The sequence below is a fragment of the Antennarius striatus genome, chromosome 19, assembly GCF_040054535.1.
Source record: "Antennarius striatus isolate MH-2024 chromosome 19, ASM4005453v1, whole genome shotgun sequence".
Lineage (NCBI taxonomy): Eukaryota > Metazoa > Chordata > Actinopteri > Lophiiformes > Antennariidae > Antennarius > Antennarius striatus.
In genome coordinates this window covers 3,070,904-3,086,485 of record NC_090794.1, presented here as the reverse complement: position 1 = coordinate 3,086,485, position 15,582 = coordinate 3,070,904, and the positions used below count along the sequence as shown (strand labels likewise).

Below are 15,582 nucleotides of genomic sequence, written 5' to 3'. Positions count from 1 at the left end.
ATGATCATCCCGGTTCATCCCCCCCCGTGGGACAATCCGGATCTCAAATTCAGACCCTCTCCAGCCAGGATGAAATCTGGCAACGACGAAACAGAACATGGCAACGCAACACCAGATGTGAAGACTCCACCAACTCTCCCCCGTTCCCATCCCGTCTCCTTGGAGACGAGATGCAGGCATCCGTCCCGGGCCGAGCGTTGGAAGAGGAGGAGAGGTGGTAGGAGCCAGGGGAGGATGACCCCCCCCCCCCCCCCCGACAGGATTAAGAGAGCAGGAAGATGCTTGGAGGAGAAAGGGATGAATGGAACACATGCAGGAAGAAAAGAGAAGGACGGGTACCATGACAACGGAAGCGGAAACGGAAGAGCTCGTCATCGCCGTATGAATTAATTACGCCGGATCAATAAAAACGGTTGCCAAAAGTGTGTGGACTGCATTTACAGCTTGATCAATTGATTGAAAGGTAATCAACAACAATGTACCGTCATTGATTTTCCATTTAAAGTCAATTAACAGGAAACGTTTTAGGGGTTCACGCTCAACTGACAGCGGCGGTAAAAAGCTTCAACCGCCCTCTGGTCAGCTGACCTCTGCTGCCTTGCTCACGGGTTTTACCCTCTATATTATATAACCAAACTAAATATATGGATTTTGACATACTAGAAACTACTTTTTGGTATTTTATACACCAGCAATTCATCGATTCATACGAAAATGAGCCAAAAGAAGAATCGATCATGAACATCCAATAATCGCAGCCTCACACGTGTCCTATAAGTCATACAAAATCCTCTCCAGAGAGGCGGATTTGTGCTGAGTGTTCACCCCAGTGGCTCCTGCCGTCATTTTCTACTGGTATAAATAAATCATGAGCGTCCGAACCGGCGTACTTAGTCAGCAACCATCACACCGTCATCACACCCGCCCACAGTCGACGCAGGAATCACCGCCGACCTCAGCAAGATCACACAACTTACCCCGAGACCAAAAGCAACTGAAAAGACTTAGCTTTTTATTTGTGACCCCCCCACCCCCACCCCCCAACCTCTCCACATGACTCTCACCTGAACCTCTCCTAATCGCCGTAGCATCAGACTGCGGCGCCCAGCATAAATATTGAAAAGACAACTCACTAATGAAGGAACGGGGGAAAGTACCAGACAAAAAGCAGCAACCGGGGGCTGGGGGGGGTGTGGCGTTCTATACGCCCCATCTTTATGCACTCCTGCTCCTTCAGCACCCCCTCCAAAAACACAAACATACATATTTTCTCATATTCTCCCCCCTTATCTTTCCTCTTGTTCGTCACCATCATTTGATTGGAGGGGCTTGAGATGCACCACACCCCCTCGCAAATATTAATCACGAGTCGAGGGGCCGGGAGTATAATGAGGCTCGTTTCTAATGACAACAGGCGTGATGAATGTGTCTGTGGCGCCGAGTGGCATTATCATATAGCCGGGGTTCGTGTGTGTGTGTGTGTGTGTGTGGTCTGTGAGTGTGGGCAGGTGTATGGTGGGTGGATGAGGTTTCAGGTTGTTGTTTTTTTTATCACCCCCCACCGCCCCCCACCCCACACCCCTCCACTGTGCAGCGTGACATTTTGATGGCAAAGGGCCCACGGCGAGCCAGCTCTCTGTGGCATTTCCAACAGCTGTTTACACACCCATGCACACGAGCCAAAAGTGTGTTTTTTCTGAATACATTAACACATTCACAGGATGCAGCGCGCTTTACTACCAACGCCACAGAAGATGCAAGCATGAAAACGATAGCAGGAGTTGAAGCTAAGTGAAGAATGAGCATCTTTTAGCATCATGTAGCATGAGGGTCCTCTGGAAAGTTACAATTTTTGCAAGATGCACACTTTAAATAAGTCTTTTCCACCACAGATGTGACTGTTGAACGCATTATTACTTAATAATAAAAAGGCTTAAGAGGAGGTTTAGATTATTGTGCTTGATTTGTTCACTGGGAACCAGATCCAAAATGAAAACTGGCCACTGGAACCAAAAAGAAATATCATACACACACACACACACACACACACACACACATACACACACGTCTAACAGCGAATAAAGTCAGAACAGACAGATTTAGTTTGATTTGTTTCGTTAATTTGAGGCTAAAAAAAACAACAAGAAAATATAAAAACAAACAGGAAAATCTCATCACAGGTGGACGGGAATAAATACATCCACACATAGCGGGTGTATCCTCTGCTCCCTGTGTATGTGTGTGTGTGTGTGTGTGTGTGTGTGTGTGTGTGTGTGTGATCTAGGGCTGCTCCATTAGCCAGCCAGGTAGCACTCTCTTGTTAGCAGCCAAAATGAGCTCTGAGCAGCTCTATTGATTTCAATAGAAATGTGCTTACATTGGCATCAATAAAGCTCCACATTTCAGATACCTTCCCTCCCCTCCTGCTTCCACATCCCTTCATCTCCCCTCCTCCTCCTCCTCCTCCTCCTCCTCCTTCATCCCCACAAGCTGCTGATGCAGGGGATCCCGGGGCTGCACCAGTGCAACCACGGATTAGCTGCGCCTTCCAGTTTGAGGGGGTGGAGGGGGGTGCCGGTCGAACCTGGATGGGGAACGCTCGGCTCATTCGTTTCACTTTACCCAATACGACTCGTGACGGAGGGGTCTGGAAAGTGGATGGGCTCTGGAATGGATAGCTATTGGCTAACATTAGCAAAGGGGCTCTTTATTTGCTGCCGTTTAACGGTTGTAGTGAAACGTATGTGCTGAGGTCTAATCAGATCAGGTATTGATTGGGCTTCATAGAGGAAGCTTAATGTTCTCCCTGCTTCTCTGTGATCTCTCAGTCGGGAGGAAAGAGAGGGGGAGGGGGGAGATAGATGGAGGCCGAGGATGGCAGTGCGACCGTGAGGCAGAATCGATGGCAGGATTCCGATCAGAGTTAAGGTCAGAAACAAGAAGATGGGCAACATCCTCAACCCGTCCCAGCCCAAAAATCCCACTTCACTCCGAGAACGCTTCCGAAAAACGTCAGACCAAGCCCTGAAATCAACCAAGCAAGGCGGAACCAGGAAGTACCAGATAGGAGGAGGAAAAGGAACTTCCTGCTGCTGTTGAAGCTCAGCCCAACTTCAAAACGCGGCGCTGGATTTCCACGGGCGTGTCCGTCGGTCAGACAGCTGATGAATCAGACGGTGATTATGAATCAGGAACACTCAGCTGAGCGCGTGACGAACGCTGAGCTCCTTTAAATTAAAACCCAGGGTGAACGTTCACCTGCGGTTCGGTTCATTCGGTCCAAATGGGAGGAAACACATGAGTCACCGTCGGATTGTTGTTCTAGTCTGCTTCCTGTTTGTGCCGAGTTTGTTCAAATAAACCAAGAGGCATAAAGTTCATTTACACAGAGCAATATGTCGCCCTCTGATTGGACAGTTACGGCCTTGATGACCCATCATCGGGGCCCAAATGCGGACGTTTATGCAGCTCTTTAATGCATCTGGTTGCATATTTATAGTTCTTCTGTGTCACAAATTGATTATGAGGATTATAGATATTATTGGGCTGCAGATTGAACACATTTTATGACTAATGACGGTGACAGGAACGGCTCAGGGCTTATTAAAATGCTGCTGCCGTCACACATGATCTGACAAAGCGGGCGGGACGCGAGCACAGCGGCTTTAACGGCTTCTGGTCTATTAAAAAAGTGAAACGCCACCGCGGTTTGGATTACTGTTTATAAGATCTGCTCTCCAACATCAGGGAGAAGATTCATTCATCGTTGAGCTTATGCATAAAAATCCACTGGTTGGTTTTGTTTTCTCCAAGTCAAAAAGATTAAAAAAAATAAAAAATCTCTCCCCCCCACACACAGAATGAGTTAAGATTCAACTTGTAATTGTGAACATTAAAAAAAGTACAAATAACAAACATCCCTGAACACCAAAAAGCACCACAGACCAAAAAGCATCATAAATGTGGAGTACGGTGGCTGAAAGGACCAAAAAGCCTTTTGGAGGAAGAACTCCTGCGTCTTTTAAAGTTCACGTCGACATATTCCGCGTGCAGTCGCCGCCCGGTAATGTGTCGGTTAATGTGTGTGTGGGTGGGCGTCATCACGCGTGTGTAATGCGTGCATGCGTGTGTTTACGTGTGTGTGAGTGTATGTGTGTGTGTGGACCATTCTGCCTGCCTTATTTCCCAGGATGCAGAGTTGTGCATTCCTACATGCAGGCGCGTGCACACACACACACACACACACACACACACATACATGCACGCACGCACGCACGCACACACACACACACACAGGCAGTGCCCCAGGCCTGGCTGTAGTAATGAAGCAGCCTGTAAGCAGCTACCTTCATTACATTCAATCCTCTGGACAGTGTCAGCAATTACAGTGTGGCTTCCCACTGTCAGAGCTCACACACGTGCACACACACGTGCACACACACACACACACACACACGCACACACAGTCAGTCAGAAGCCTGTCCTTCTTCTCAGAGTTGATGCAGGCCGAAGCTGATGAGGAGTAGAGCTCCTGCTCTTCCTCACCATCATCTTCCTCGCTGGTGGAAGCTCGGCTCGGATTTGCCAGTTTGAAACTCAGCCGGGTCCTCCACCGTCGCCACGGCGCCGCCTCCGTGACGTATCTCGTCCCCCAGCCTCTCTCTCTCTCTCTCTCTTTCTCTCTCTGAAGCCCGGAGGCGAGGGGAGAGGTTTCCTAATGGAGTGCTCCACTTGCCATTTTTTACACATCTCATCAGTAATTCTGCTGAGACACACATATATGTTCATGTCAGAGCGGGGGAAACCGAGAGGGAAGCCCCCGGAGGAGTCACAGCGTTCAGAATGCTTCAGGAATCCATTGGATTCTACCGGGAAGCCAAACCTGTGACGTTTTGATTATTCTAATTTGATCGAATCTCCTCACGGCGATCACAAATGCTCCTTATAATCTGATTATTTGCATTATTATTAATCCTTTTGGGAAAACGTGTCTTCCTTCCGGGGGTCAAGCCACCAATCATGTCATTCCTTCATTTCCATATCATCTCTCTGGTGTCAGGTATCCAGCAAAGACATGACGGGTCCAAAACGTATCCCATGGAAGCATCTTCAAATCCTAAGATTTATCACCACAAGCTACAAATTTTCCCAAAAAAACAATTATATAAAATTAATTGATAAATTTTCAGACTTTTTCTGATTCACGTTGCGTTCAAGCACCAGAGGCAAAAACTCTGGCATCTGGGTTCCTGGTGCATTCAAGTGTCGTTCCCAAGTGGGTCACACGAGCGCCGAGACTTTATTCCTCTCCATAAATCTGCTGCCACAATAGGAGTAGACAGAATACAAAAAGAACAGGTGGGGCAATGGAGCAGAAAGGAGGAAATTGAGTGAGAAACTCCTCGACTCACGGCTCCCAATGTACGCCGTCATGTGCCGGCGAATGAAAAACCACCTGTCACGCCTGTTGTAAGACCATAAATGATGCAAAAAGGCAACAAAGCCGCTGAGCCATGCCACGTCACGTCAATCAAACCGGCTCTTTGCGGCATGTGTGTGTGTGTGTGTGTGTGTGTGTGTGGAGAGCGGATGTCTATTAACATTTGATTCCCAGGTGTCGTGATCTGAGAGGTTTTTGCGGTATGACGGTGAATAATGGAGGAAGAGGAACACCTTGACCACAATATGGCGCGTCCTCGCCGATCGCTCGGCGGCCTGAGGTCGGCCATCAAACACACCTGCTTAGGGGAGAAGCTGGCCTCCTCCATTATTCACACCTACATGCTCCCTCCGTAGCGATCGCTGCTTCGCTCTGCCGGGGAGATGGATGGAGTTAAACACGGCCAGACAGCAAAGGTAAAAAAAAATTTTTTTTTAAAAAGTGACAAAGGTGGACCGAGGAAGAGGAAGGGAGGAGGAGGAGGAGATGGGGACAAAAATAGAGAGGAACAAGGAGATGGTTGGAGATAAAGTGCGACACTTGGAAAACATAGACAGCCATTTATTTGTTATTTATTTATCTCCAAACTCTTGCGAACTCGATTTCAATTAGCGCCGATATGGAATTGATTATAATTCGTGTAAATAGAAATGTGTGAGCAAGCCGACGACTGATATGATTACTGTCAATTATGAATGCGGTTGCAGATCCGGCGCACTTTTCCTAGCATCCTCCCTCCTAGAAACGGTTCTCCAACTCAAAAAAAAAAAAAGGTTTCCCAGGAAAAAAAGGGGGCGTGTCAGCATTTAAGCCACGCCCCAGGAAGTAGGAATGGGCGGAGCGAGTGAAGATGTTTTACGCGATTGGGAAAAGTTGGATTTTTGATTTCCAGCGCCTCACAAACGTTTGTTTTTATTCCCTATAATAGGCGGATCTGCTTCGGCGTCGCCTTGTGATGCTTCTTCACCTCCAGCTCTTCTACTGCGAGTTATTTACACGTTCAACTGAAAATTAAATTGGATGCATTACGCAAGCATGCAAAGATTTTTGTGGTGGGAGAAAAAAACCAAAAAACAAGCTCTCACTTACTGAGCAATTTATTTACTTGGCATAGCTTCACTTTGACTTTCTCTGTTTTGTCTGTCTCTTGCTTTCCACCTCGACACTCTTCAAACTACGCCCGACTCCCTTTCCTCTGTTTGGCAAACAACAACAAAAAAATGTCGAAATACTGAAAAGCTGAGTGATGTTGACATAAATGAAGTTCCCCCCCGTCTCTTCTTGCAGGGAGTCAGATTTAATAGCTGCAACGTTACGTAGAGGATCTGAGGAGGAGTCCTCGTGGTTCCCTCAGATTCTGATACCTGCCAGAGCGGTTCGGTCCAGGAGCGGGAAGAAAACTTGATTCCGAGCCGATTGGTGTGATTAAAAGATGCTGAAAGCGCGGCTAAAGAACACGGGGATCCTGTCTGTGCAGGCGTTCAAAGATCGGAACGGGCATCGCCTTTCGTTGCCCGTTCAAAACAAAATGAATTTGTCGTGCTAACTTTCGGGATTTGTTAGCGACGTTTCAGTACTGAGCAGGAAATGCGGTAGACATGCATTCAACATTGCTGCATAAATACGGACATAATATGCACAAAAAACAAACATCAAATTCACCTGAATTGGCTTCCTATTAGCATTAGCTACTAAAACCTACTAGCTGACCTCCTGATTGGAGGTTGCCCGCTTCGTGCATCCCGTCTTACCGTCTCACCTGCACCGCAAAGTTGCTGAGAAAACCATTTCTGACTAACTAATTTGTAAAATTTAGTTTGTTAAAGTGACCAAACATCCAAGTAAAACTATGTCAGCGTGTGTTGACACTCAAACATCGCACTGCAGAGCGTATTAGCATTGTTAGCATAGCCCTACAAGCTCTCGGTGACATCCACGCCGTGTCGGCCGGTGATAGATGTGTGATCCGGGCGAGCTGACCCCCCCCCCCCCCCCAGCGAGTGAAACATGAGAGAGGTGTGGGTTTCAGACACCTATTAGATAAGGACCGACACGGCGGTGTGGCAGTTCACGGGGGCCGCTGATGAATCAATGACTTTTTTTCTTCTTACCCCCCCCCCCGTCCTTCCTGCATCGTTCGCTCCCTCCATTCCTGCAGCCCTAATTAACACCTGGAGCCAGGACGTCCAGCGGCAGCAGATCACAGGAGTGACCCATCAGTTAAAACCCACCGCCGTATCTTTTATCTCCATCTCTATCGCCATCACTCAACAGCGGCTTCTCTCCTTGCACAGGTTATCACCAGGGGGTGACCCCAGAGGAGGGAGAGGAGGAGGAAGAGGAGGGGAACCCGATTCCTGTCCCTCCAAAGTGGATCCAAGCAAAGAAAAAAAATCAGGAAGTGTCTTTTGTCTTCAAAGTAAAAGGTTCTTTGAAACACACGATGGATAAAATCCTCCTTCCTTTGTTCGCAGCGAGGATGATAAAACGGAAGTTAGCTACACCTCACTGGAGTTTTCTGGGGTCACAAACCCAGTCAAGACTCCAGTGAAAAATAATTCAACATAATGAAACCTAACATCAGGTTTGGGTCAAGGGAGATGAATCTGGATGATGTTTAAGGTGGAAAAGGAAAACTATTTCAGGGGACCAATGGTGGAGCCCTGTGGAACCCCAACGCCTTTAATCATGAACAAGGACAGATTTGACCAGACAGGAAGCGTTCCAACCACATTTTCAGGTCGTCTTCTATGTTCAAGAGTTGTTTTTAATGTTTGGGTCTGTGTTGTGTGTCAATGAAACTGGTTGTTTCAGTCTCAATATTTATTTTTTTGGAGGAGATCCCGACCAAAATAGGACATTTTCATTCCAAGCGACTAACAATGAATGAAAACACAGAGTAACTGCAACTGTACTCAGCCGACACCAATGACACACCAACCATTTAACGAACAAACAAGAGTGTTTGGATGGTGCAAAATCCGCCAAGGCCGTTTAAAAAATTCATGGATCTGGATTTTGATCTGGATCATCACCAAAATTTACACTCAGGGATTTGCCAGCATCCATCTTTGTTGGAAATTTCAACTAAACCATCCATTTTTTTATTTTTTTTTGCATAATCTTGCTAACAATCTGAAAGCATCAGCGACAGATAAACAAAATTTCTCAATCTGCCAACATTTATTCCACACCAACAAAATCCATATCCGTCAGGTAGTTACTGCATAAAAGTTACAAACACGTCACTTTCGTGCAATCCTCGGGTCGGACATTCAGACTCTTGCTGCCTTTCAAACATATACCTGTAGGCATCATCGGTCCTGCTTTCTTTAAACAAGTATTTCCTATTTATCACCAATTCAGAAATAGAAAGTAATAGCTTCAAGCTCCACATGTCCGATGTCTGTTTTTCTGTCAAAACACTTTTTTTTTGCTCTTTTGCTCACTCCCAAAAATATCCAGCATACTCTTCCTCTTCATTTTTGGCGAGCCTCGCGTGATTATAACCTCAAAAGAACAGCAAACTGTAAAACTACTTGAGGCCAGGAAGGATTGAGAACCCACCAACTCTCCTAAACCTACGCATCCAGGCTGGGAATAGTTTTCCCAGCAGCCCCCGATGGAGCTCCTCTCTGGAGAGACGAAGAGAGCGGAGAAGACTCGGCTCCTCGTCCGCCAAATACCGCCTCCCCCCTACTCGCATCCCAATTAAAGACTATTTACAGTAAGGTGGGATTATTGTGCCATGAAACCAGAGAGCGAGCAAGAGTGAGGGGGCGTGTGCAAAAGGGAAGAGGAGAATCTTCCCCCCACTCCCCACCCCGGCTCTGAAAACACTCCCCTCAACTTAGACGTTGAAAATAATTCCTTTGCAGTGAAGACTTAATTCTCATTCCGTGTTTGTGTCCCTGATCCTGCATTGTCTATTCTGGTCACATGGGCGGCCTGTCTGTCCACTGTCACAGCTGTGTGTGTGTGTGTGTGTGGGGGGGGGTCATTCTGTGTTTGAACTCCTACAGTTTGAGCCCCACCCAAGCCAAAGATAAATCCTGGTCTGACATGCAAACACAAAGCTTAAATATATTTCTAATGTAAATACCAGCACACAGAACATCCCGTTTCTCCTCTAACAATCGTCTGTTTTGCTTTTACGGTCTTGGGATTACAGCATCAAGGTCGATGCGGAATAAATTTGAATTTTTAAGATCTTGAAATGTAGAAAATTAGGCACAAACCAGCTCCTTCTCAAACTAGCATATTGTGAGACAGATGCCCACATATTGTTGCACGGGAACACCCCAGTAGCGGCTTAGAGATGATTCAACCATCTACAGACACAGAGAGTTGGGTCAAAGCAGAAAAATGAGGAGTGAAATGGTGCTAGTGGGTAGACGCACGCCTCAGGCTGTCTGATTCCCAAACACAACACGTATCTTTGCATCGCCACTCAACCCAATGCTAACGTCTATTTTCTTATCCAGTTATGATGTCAAATATTTCAGGATACCACTTTGGCTGTCTGAGCGTCAGCGCTAACGTTTTGATGCTAATGGGGACGCAGACAGCCGGCCAGCCAACAGAGGAGTTAGAAAGGACTACAAACATGGAGGTTGGCTAAGTCGTCTTAATTCAGGCTCTTGTTAGTTGAAAAAAAAATATTTTTTTTGATCATTCATTCTATGTTCTGTTTGTGACGCTGTTAAATTAACATCTATTGTATGTCTGTCTCCTATATCTCCCAGAATGCTTTTCTCCATCTCTTCTAAAGAACTGTCTGGCTTCTCGTAGATACACAAAACAGATAGAAATGGAGACGGATGGATGTAGAGAGAAATGGATGGATAGAGATGAAGAGAGATAGATGTTATAGAGAGATGGGTGATAGATAGAGTGATAGAGATAGATGGATAGAGATAAAGAGAGATAGATGTTATTGAGATGAATGATAGATAGTGATAGAGATAGATGGATAGAGATAAAGAGGTAGAGTGTTGGAGAGGTGGAGGCAGGAAGAAAGATTAGATAGGTGAAGAGGAAGATAAAGATAAAGGATAGAGAGGGTTAGAGATAGATGGATAAGAGATAAGTGATAGAGATGAATTGATAGAGATAAAGAAGTAGAGAGTGATAGAGAGGTAGAAGTAGGAAGAGAGAATAGATGATAAAGGACAGAGGAGGTAGAGATAGGTGGATAAAGAGATAGATGATAGAGATGGATAATAGAGTGATAGAGACAGAATAGATGGATAGAGACAGAGTAAGAGAGGTAGAGATATATCTCAAATTTTTAAAAAAAGGCTGTATTTGAAGAGTAAACCTCTTGTTTGATTGGTAGTTCCAACCCAGCAGATGCTGATTGGTCGAAAGGCGACAGCACTTCCTGGTTCTGGCACGAGATTCTGCCTCTCGCTGACATGACTCCTGTTCCTCTCTTGAGCCTCTTTGACATCTCAGCCGTTTAAAGGTGAGTTTGGGACAAAGTCCAAAGATTAAATTATGTGGAAAAGCAGATTAAACAGTTATTTAATCTGCAGCCTGCGCACACGCGTGTTCACCAACCGTAAAACACGCTACAAATTCAAAAGTAGCCCCTGCTCGTGTGATATGCATGTGCAGGAGTCTCCAACTAGCATCAGACATGCTAATAAAATGATGCTATTCCTCTTCCCCGCTCACTTTCTCGGACAATCCCTCCGTTACTTAACAGACCGACAAAATTCACACCACATGTGATTAAGAAACGGCTTCCACCCGTTCTGCAGGAAGTCACAGAATTAGCTCCGCCGAACAGACAGAGTGAGAAAATACTCTAAATTTGGTTGTTTTGGGAAGCCTGCCTGCCGTCGATTCATGCCGATCTGATAGACATGTAAGTTTAGAGCGCCGCCCACGCATCCATGAGAATCTCTCTCGGCTGCTACAAGCGAGGGAGAGCAAAAAAAAAATGAAGATGATGAAGAAAAAGAAGAAGAAGAAAGAGAGAGGAGAGTGTAAAAAAAATGTGTAGCCGTCTGTCGCATTGGGGAGCTTTTCCTGCTCCGGTTCCTGATTGGAAGCTCAGTGCCGAGTGTCTGGACCGGAGTTAACCCGGCGACCGTCAATGGAGCTTGGTATGGATTGTGAATCAATCTACACCACCGAGAGCATCTGTGGCTCATGCGTGGAGAGCTGCAGGTCAGACTAAGTGATTCCTGCAGGGCTCCCTCTCTCTCTGCATGACATCATAGTTGGGATACATGCAGGAGCTATATTTGGTGATGGAGGGGGGGGTCTGTGATTTCAATCCGGGGCTCGATAGCGGTGCATGAAGGCAGAATCGAATGCAAACACACACACTGCCACACGCACCGGGTGGAGACTGCGGTTCACGCTGCTTCCACTTGCATTTGCAAAAATATTTTTATAAATGCATGTTTGGCTTAAATACATGAGCAGTTAGCTGGACGCTCAGACCCTGAGGGGGGCCCAGGAAGTGAGACAGACCCAAGATAATTAAAACTCGCCAGGATAAAACAACGACAGCCAGAAACACGCATGCACACAGGTGGAGAAATCAAGACGCAAACACACGTCACCATCATTCGGACGCAACGCGAGAAGCATTCGTCCGCTCCCGACAAAGGTCACGATTTCAGCGTGACGTCCCCCACGAATGACAGCGCCGTTCGCCCTAATTACCCAGGAAGTTCCCTACCTTCAAACCCCCTCCCCCCCACTTCCTTTTCAAACACACCGCTAAACACATACATTATTTCACAGGACGACAAGCTGGCCTCACCTTCCCTGGCCCGTGTGAGCAGAATCCAAATAGAGACGTCCCCTGGGGGGGGCTCTGTCACCTGTCTAGAGGGATGCGGGGCTAAGTGATGGAAGAGGGTGAGCCAAGGTCTCATCTCCTCCCCCGGTGGCTGAATGCAGGAGCGGACTGCCGACCTTTGACCCTAGCAGGAAAGGAGATTGAGCACTGCTCCAACACCTATTAGCATTCCGCTCACGCTGACCCCGCAACACGGCAGACTAACGGCGTGAGCGGGGTGGATGTATACCAATATTTGGAGCAATGCTTCCTCGTGGCGGCAGATGGAAGGGACTTCTGTCTGTCAAAACATCAACGCATAAAAAAAAAAAAGTAATTATGACACACCGGTCTTTGTAATCCTTCTGTGATTGGATTCCGAAGGAGCCAGGGGTCAGGTAAAAAACACGGAAAACACCGATTTGCCCACATTTTTGTTTCACATCATGCGGCTTTGACGTTCCGTTTTCCTAACAGCGCCAGCCGTCCCGCTCCAAACACACACACACACACACACACACAAACACACACACACATACACGTGCATCAAAAAAGACAAATAAGCCTGTCTGTTGCGTGTCTGTGCGTCTCAACATCGGCATATGTATGCAGGAATTGTCAACATGCACGACGAGATCAAACTGGCAATCTGTCAGTATGGCGGGGATGCAGTAGTGGTGGTGGAGGGGTTCAACTGACTGATGACATATAGAGAAACTACCCACCCCCCAAAAAAGTAGTGTTAAAGAACATGAGTGTACTCAAACCCCCCCCCCCCCCCCCAAAAAAAAGCGAAAAATTTGCCGTAAAATAGCACAAACACAGTTTGGGACTATTTTCTGTCAGATGTTGCCTAAAAATCCTCATCCGACTTACGCCAGCGCAGAAAAAGGTGACGAAGATGAGCATAAAATATGACAGGAGACTGGTTTATCCTCCTCTGCCTCCCGGTGTGTATCTATCTGATGCAGTATTTACCTTGGATGGGTCAGTACCGCACTGATTTGTGAGTGACGCTGGGTTTCAGCACCACGGACAGCAGCTCCCCCTCCCCACCCCCCCAACGCGAGGACAGGAGGAAGAGGAAGAGGAGGAGGAGGGATGGAGATGGAGACAGCAGGATGGTTGTGGTGTTGTTGGTGCTAGGGGTTTCCCTGGTATATTTCAGGAGAGGGTCTACACAGTGATTCCTCCACCATGCGCATCGCCTGCCGCCTCCTCCGCACCGGATTCTCCATAGGAAGGAATACCGAATGTGTGAGATCACGGCTTTCATCAAACATTGATCGATCGAGCCTCACATAGGATGGAAGGAGAGGGAGAGAGAGCGAGAAAGAGAGAAAGAGAGAGAGGAGGGAGGGAAAAGTGGGTATTCCATCCATCCATTCCCCCCCAAAAAACGCCGACTCCCTTCCTCTGCACATCCTCCAAAAAAAAAACCCAAAAAACTAACCAATCATGAGAAGAACCGCTGGATGTTTGATGATCAGAAACATGACGAAGCAATAGGCTACACACACACAAACACACACACACACACACACACACACACACACACACACACACAAAATGAAGGCCGGCGACGGCCAGATCTAATATCATCCGCCGTCTCGGAGGCGCACATCCAGGCGCAGAGCGCATCCAAAAAAAATTAAAAAATTTGGGCGACGCGCCGTCATCTCTTCGCGTTTGGAGGAATGTCACGGATCCCCCCCCCCCCCCCCGTGTGTGTGTGTGTGTGTGTGTGTGTTCCCAGTTCAGCCCCTTAAACCGAACCGAGTCATGTCAACCCCCCCCAACCAACACCACCACCACCAACCCCCCTATATCCCGGTGCTGTCATTCACAAAACGAGCCACATCTACGCGCAATTCCCCCCCCCCCCCCCCACCACCACACCACACACAAATATCCTCCCGGTCACCCACGGCTCTCCTCACAGGCCGTGGATGCGCTTCAGCCCCCACCCCAACCCCCCCACCTCCCCCAGCGTCACCTCCAACACCACATCCACCTTCAAGCAACTGTCGTGGGTAAAGACTTGGTGGTCAGCTGCGTGTCGGGAACGCGCGTCTCTAACCGGAGCATCTTCCGCGGCGACAGAAGCCGCGGTCAGCGGCAGTCTCCAGCAGATAGGAGACATGAATTATTCAATCCACATAAACTCAGCTCCTCATCTTCCGCGGCTCCGACGAGACACCAGCGGACGCAAAAAAACCCCATCCATTTCCGCGCAAAGAAAAAAAAAAGACGCGGATGACATGTCGCAAGCATGGGGAGGCATTACCGGTAAATAAGAATATTATATAATAATATTAATATTAATAATAGATAGAAATCAGCGTCGCTTGCAAACGGCAGAGATAGAGAATCACCGCCGCCACCAGAAATAAAAAATAAATTAAAAAAACCCCAGCCGACATCCACAAAGATCCGGGCGGACACGCCGGTGGAGATGGATTCAGAGGGAGATGGGGGGGGGGATGACAAAAAACAGACGATGGGTTATACTGCCTTTACCTGTCAGGACTCCGACCCGGATTTGGTGGTCGTGGTTGGTTAAAATCATCCCGTCTGACGCCATGTTCAGCAGCGCTGTCGCCCGCACCGAGAACTCGGCCCAGAGCCGATCGCATCGAACTTAGTCGGGAGAGGGAGGGGAGGAGGAGGAAGAGGAGGAAGAGATGGAGGAGGAAGGGGAGGAGGAGGAGGAGAAGGGATGGGACGTACAAGAATAAAAAAAAAAAAAGAAGCCAGACGAGATGAGTAGAAAGCCGAGCCGCACATCGGTACACCTACAGATAAGCGCGCCGGATGCGGGGGCCGTTTAAAGCGCACGCTGGCCCCCCGCCACGGCAGTGGCGTGCGTCCAAGATTAAGCCCCACGGAGATCGCTATTGATTTCCTGTGAGGGCTTTTAGGAGGGACTGACGTCGCTTTTCCCCCACGTCATGTATTTTGATGACATACCTGCTCCCCCACCCTCACCCCAGGGGGCCCATGATCTGGCACCCCCAATGGGGTAAATAAAGGAATGAAAAAGTCGGTGAGATGCACCCCCCTGGGATTTAAGGGGCCAGAGGCTTCAGAGAAGTCCACATTCTGACCTGTAAAAATTGCATCCGTGCCTCCCCAGGCAGAAGATGCGCTCGCTTCTATTCATAGAGCGGCTGCACGCTTCCAACGGTGGGCAATTCCTCTTTGTTTATTCTCACGGAAGAAAACGCTCATCCTCCAGCTCCTGTTGGGAATCTATCAATATGCATGAGTCATTAACACACGTACGTGAACACGGAGAAGAAATGGGGCCAACTCCCCCAGCCTGACTGGATCCCTTCAGTGG

At 47.8% G+C, this 15,582-nt stretch overlaps 1 protein-coding gene across 5 annotated transcripts in view; it reads right to left on the bottom strand.

Annotated features, from left to right (window-relative positions):
• Positions 1–14,845, bottom strand: part of gphnb (gephyrin b) — a 54,908-nt gene extending 40,063 nt beyond the window's left edge. For all 5 annotated transcript variants that reach the window (XR_011038921.1, XR_011038922.1, XM_068342160.1 and 2 more), the window contains exon 1: positions 14,760–14,845. Coding sequence is in view for 3 of the 5 variants with exons in the window: in XM_068342160.1 (XP_068198261.1) it covers positions 14,760–14,823 (64 nt within the window). In the remaining 2 variants the exon portion in view is untranslated. The remainder of the gene's footprint in view (positions 1–14,759) is intronic.
• Between the last annotated feature and the right edge of the window lie 737 nt (positions 14,846–15,582).